Here is a 6,000-nt window from a genome sequence, read left to right on the forward strand (position 1 = left end):
TAAAAAGTACATGAGCACCAACCCAATGTTATGGGTGAGCGAGCTGACTGTAGCAAGATGGCCGCCATTTGTGCGGAATTTCTAGACTCCGCCGTAAGACATCTAGCCTTTATTTATATCTATGTTTTCGACGATTGCCTGATCTGGGCCGCACAGTCTAAAGCTTATTGAGGTCTAGCATGAATTAGCGTTGCCTGTTAATGGAACGGAACGTTAGTGGAACGGCTTGAGGCTTAAGTCTAAGTTGACATTTACCTAGGTTAGACTTATTCACGTTAGCGCGACTTGCGTTAGCGACGTTGATGGAACACCCCCGAGGAGCAGGACAGGTGATCACATGACTCCTATTTTGGAGTCCCTGCACTGGCTCCCGGTCAAGTTCAATATTTATAAAAAAAAAGTATCATGCTTGCCTTCAAGGCTCTGCATAGTTTGGCCCCTTTATTCTTGTCTGAACTTTTAACCCCATACATACCTAAACGTGACTTTCGATACTCTGATTCTGGTTTGTTGATTGTTTCCCCTTCTCGTTTACAATCTATGGGTGACAGGGCCTTCCCTTCTTTTGCGCCAAAACTATGGAACTCTCTTCCCTCTGAGGTTAGGCATGCTGAATCATTGAGTATTTTTTTATTGTCTCTGAAAACACCTTTTTATAGCTTTTTTGTGATTATGTGATTTGATTGTATTTTTATGCCATATTTTGTCTTTTCCTATATCCATTGTATTTTTTTTTATATGTTGTAAAGTGCTTTGAGATGCAACCTTAAAGGTGCTATAGAAAATGTTATTATATTATTATATATATATTAGGCCTGTCAAGCGATTACAATATTTAATCGCGATTAATCCCATTATTTCATATAGTTAATCGCAAATGTATTCAATTTATTAATCTGTTCAAATTTTACCCCTATAAAAGATTGGGGGAGATTGACATTAAAATGGTAGCCTGGCTGCCAGCCCAACTTCTCCCCGCCCACAAAAAAATTTGGTCGGGAAGTTGGGTCTGGAGGGACAACTACAGAAAACCAGAATCGGGACGGACCAATGAAATTGCCAGGGCGGGCTTTATACGATGATGTACAGATGATCAACAGTAACGTAATCAACAACGTCACGAAAGAGCGCTTGGGTTGAATTTGATTTCAACAAACAACATATTATGTTGCTCTGATTGGTTGTAGGTCTATCCAATTGAGCGAAGAGGCATTTGTTTTACGAGTTCGGTTGAAACACGCCCCGTAGTCACAGCCCAACGGAGAGTTTTCAGACTCATATTCTGACTAGAATTATGAGTTTGCCAACGTCAGGCTATTAAAATGGTGTGCTTAACTTCAAATAACTAAAGGATAACAAGAGGAAATTGTGAGTGAGTTTTATTCACTCACACATAGGCTGTACAACATTGAACATACACATTGTTATATATTTAGGAAATGTAATCTCAAATTTAACATTGTTGTCTGCTTTATATTATCGGAGCGAACGCTGCTGCTGCTACCGCTGTCGCTGCTAACGCTGCTGCTAGCTGTGTGCTTTGCTTGCATGTGATGTTGCCGGTGATAACTAAACTTAGCCTGACAATCAGTACACACAGCCTTGGTTTTGTCAACCAAGCCGTCTGGCAACTTTTTAAAATGGAACTTCCCATTTAAAAGCTCTCTCTCCATCATTCAGTCATGTGATGGGTAAAAAAGAAACCTGCGTTTACGGCACAATATTTAAATTGCGTTAAAGTGAGATTACGTTAACGCGTTATTAGCGTGTTAACTTCGACAGCCCTAATATATGTATATGAGTTATAGTTATCTGAATCTCTCTCTCTCTGCTCTCCACAGTTCTGTGATGTGGTCTCTCTAAACTCATTGGTGCACCTGGTAGGGGGTGTGGTCAGGATGCTCCTGGACTATGTTGGCCACGTCTCCCTCTGTCCAAAACTCCACCCCCTGCTTGAGAGGCAGCGAGAGTGGCCTGACATCAGTGACATCACGGGTGAGGGCAGAGTCACTTGACCTGTGATCAACAAGGAAGCACTGTCATGAGGAAAGAAATTGAGAAACCTGTTAACGCTGTGGGTGTGCATGGTGTGTGTGTGTGGTGTGTGTGTGTGTATGTCCAGGAAATCCACGGGCTCTGCAGCACCTGTGCAGGCTGATAATCAGAAAACAGATGACCCCCAGGAGACTCAGTGATCCTATTGTCATGGCAACTGTTCCCTTCCCTCCTGCCCTTAAGAACTATCTGACCTACAGAGAGTACGACTTGTATGGAAAGTCATCATTACTCTGATCATGATAACACACACACAATAGACAGGCACACCCACTGGACAAGCCAACACGCAAATGCATACAGGAACACATACACCGGATACCTTATTTTGCTGGCCTCTAAACCTTTTACAGCTCCACCCTTGGACTATAACAGCATTATTCTGTACTTGTAATTATTGCAAAGAAGTGTCCATTGCACGTGTCACACACTAGATATGACCGTTACAGGGATTGTATTTTTCCGGTTCATGTGTCAAGTCACTCAACTATTTTTAGGATCTTTTAAAGGCACACAGAGCATTAGTTTTTTGTTGTTGTAGAAGAATACAAATGGCAGTCTAAACCAACAGCTTTGCTTTGGACAGATTTACTTAATACCAATACACAATTGATTGTTCTTTTGCTTCAATGTGGTCTATTAAATAAGAAGCAATGTGTAGTTGGGTTTAGTTTGCGTACCTATGTTTACTGTTATTAATGTTTTATTTGAACTTTGTACCTTTACCTTTGTTTTGTCATTGACCTCCATGGAATCTTTATTCTTGGTCATGTTATTATTGGCTCCAAGACTCCAGGGGCCAGTTTTTCAAAAGTAATCTGATCTGATTACGGCTATCGGATTGGATAAAATCTTGAAAATTGATATTTCAAAAGAAAAAAAGGATTCAGAAATTGGATTGGATCACGTAATTTAATCTTGTTGTTGATCCGGATCAAACCTTGAGTTTGGGTTTTTCAAAACTTTTTGGTAGGATCGGGATCATTTTGATCCCAAAAATCAGGATTAAACTGATCCCAGCAGGAGGGTGGATTCATGGAGGATATCAGGTAACTAAACTTGGTTAGTTAAATAATACAACATTTATATCATGCATTTTACAGTATTTATATTTATTTATCAATTTCACTTGAATTGTTCAACAGGGAGTACATAAAGTAGGTAGGCTATGTAGGCTAGCATCCTTTCAGTACAGCAAATTATAAATTATAAATATTTCGGCCCCATAAAATTACCCCCCAAACAGCTGTCAATATTGAACTCAAATAATAAATGATGTCTTTGTTTATCAAACATTAACCACACTGACACAATCATCAGTCATGGACTTATCAAAAATAGTGTCTAACAATTGCATCTCTTATTGGTCGTCCAGTCGGGCCCTCATTCTGACAGAATGCCGGAGGTTGGTCAGTGTCTCCAATGGGCTCAGGTGCATAAGGGACGTCATCACAGAGAGGGACTTTGAACCTGGTCGCGATGTTGTGTAGTACAATGCAAGCAAGTATTATGTTGCATGCTTTCTGTGGTTCCACTCTCAAGTAGTTAAGGCATGCAAAGCGCCTCTTCAGAACTCCAATTAAGCGCTCAATGGTGCATCTTGTTTTGCCATGAGCAGTGTTGAAGCGTGCCTGCTCGGGCGTGTGTTTAGCCAGAAAAGGGGTCATCAGCCATGGGTAGGCACTGTCTCCTAATATGATACCATTTGGTCGGTTGGTTTGGAGCGCTCTATATAGAGCGCTCTCCCTCAGGATGCGCGCATCATGGACAGACCCAGGCCACTTCACAACACAGTTTGTGATGAGTAGCCCACAAGTTGAACATTGATGCTGTGTCTCCCCTTTCGGTTTAAAAACTCCCACTCATTCTCATGAGGTGCTTGTATGTGCACATGGGTGCAGTCAATTGCTCCAATAATATTGGCCATATTCCCCAAAAGAAAAAAATTCTGCTTGGCCTTGTCATGCTTCGGAAAAAAAAAATAAGAAGGCCCATGAGGGTAAATCTCTGTGGTATTTTGGGGGTGACATAAAATAAAGGATCTTGCTTGAAAGCGATTTGCAGTCTAGAAATAGGAGTCTAGGACTGCAAAACCTTTAATTAGGATTATACCCAAGTTTAGGTATCTTAATCCATAATGTTCATCATACATATCTCTTGACTACTGACTATTACCATAGAACGTCTGCTGCAGAAACCCGTATTAATTACTCTAACCCATACTGTCACAGTAAGTAAATCTAAAATGTTACGATGATTTGACAAATTCATTAATCAGGCTGGCCAATGCAGTTGAGACACTTTTCAGAACATCACAAACAGTTGATTTTTCCACAACCATGTATGAGTGGACTGCCTGTTTCCAAGACATGGACAATGTTCAAGTTCAAGTCTGTTATTTGATTCTGTCAAATAAAATACTTTTATCGGAGGGGGGATGTTTATATTGTTTGTTTGCTGTTCCGTTCAGTCCTATTTTCTGTTCAAATAAAGCATATTGGAGTGACCCCACACTATTCTACCTGTTGTTCTTTACATAGCTAAATTGTGACAGTCCCATTTAGACCACAGGTAATCCAGATTTGGTAATCCTGAAAAATTAGAATCCAGATCAGAGTAATCCAATCCCACATTGCTTTGAAAAACCAGCATGAAAATCAAATGGATTACGTGATCCTGAATAGCAGAAAAAGAGATTTCCAAATCTGGATCAGTTTGATCCAGATTAAAACTTTTGAAAAACGGGCCCGTTCTCCGTACGTTGCTTATTACATCCAAGAGCAAATGACACATCCAAGATGACATCATCTTGCTAATCATTTCATTTTTATTAGGATCCCCATTAGTGGCCCATTTAATGGCAGCTAATCTTCCTGGGGTCCTCTTTAAAATATTCACAACATAAAATTACACAAAGCAATAACAACACAAATTACAATCAAAAGAATTCAAACATTGCAATTACATAATATTACCAAGTGAAAGAAAGAACATAACAATTTCCAGCTTTCACGAGGTCATTTATAGCAATTCCTGGGTTAATATCCTCTTAAATTTATATTTGTTCTGAATTCTGCGTGATGAGACAGAGAGTCGATTCCAAATAGATATTGCTCTGTAAAGTGATGTGCGTTTCAGAAAATTTGTCCTGGGAAGCGGAAGTTTTATGTCACCACCTAGTGCCTGCCTGTGTGGGTGTCTACTTCCTACAAAAACAAGCTCATGATCAAAAATCAAAATCATGATCTGGCTAATTCGGTTCTTGTGACAGACTTCCTGTATCACCTCTGCTTGTAAAGCCGCAATCAAATCCTGTTTACATAAAATAAACTTGCTCCCGAGCAGGTTTAAGCTTACGGACCTGTTGCTATGATAGCAAGTCCAGGATGAGCTTCGAAGAACCGAACAATCCAAGAACATGACAAATTGTCAACAATCAAATCCAGCTAACTGAGTTAGCGACATATGGAGAACGGCCCATGATGTCTCTCTCAGCTCTGAAAGCCGAAGGACCATCTTTTATGGGGCACAAGAATGTAAACCCTCCTCCATAGAAAGAGAGGTGCAGAACATGACACGAAAGTGTCAATGGGTGTTGCAACACCAAAATCCAGTGTTTCAAAATCCATTTTCTTTATTACTAGTAAATGCATTTACTGTGTGTACACAAACAAATTTGTCTTTATATGTACCTACATGCCGTGGATGCTGTGTGATAAAACAATTTGTGTTGGGTCTAATGATTGCTCCATAGTGTTTATATATTGATTGCTGTGTTTATGATCTGAAAGCATTGTTTGATTTTGAGCACATGTTAAATGTTTTAGGGGCGAGTGTTTGATTTTGCCAGAAGAGTCAGAGGTTTTGGAAATTGAGTTTGAAAATGTGGTTTTGTGTTTGCAGTTTAGAAAAAATGGGTGACTGTTTCAAAAAATGTATTTTAAC

General features: G+C 39.8%; 1 protein-coding gene across 1 annotated transcript in view; it reads left to right on the forward strand.

Moving 5' to 3' along the window:
• The window catches only part of LOC124469430 (ankyrin repeat and SOCS box protein 15-like), a 30,533-nt gene extending 26,296 nt beyond the window's left edge, over positions 1-4,237 (forward strand). The window contains exons 13-14 of the mRNA XM_047022721.1: positions 1,842-1,995; positions 2,123-4,237. Of these exons, the coding sequence (XP_046878677.1) occupies positions 1,842-1,995; positions 2,123-2,292 (324 nt within the window). The 3' untranslated portion in view covers positions 2,293-4,237. The remainder of the gene's footprint in view (positions 1-1,841; positions 1,996-2,122) is intronic.
• Positions 4,238-6,000: the final 1,763 nt, after the last annotated feature.

The sequence above is a fragment of the Hypomesus transpacificus genome, chromosome 7 (genome assembly GCF_021917145.1).
Source record: "Hypomesus transpacificus isolate Combined female chromosome 7, fHypTra1, whole genome shotgun sequence".
NCBI classification, from domain to species: Eukaryota; Metazoa; Chordata; class Actinopteri; order Osmeriformes; family Osmeridae; genus Hypomesus; species Hypomesus transpacificus.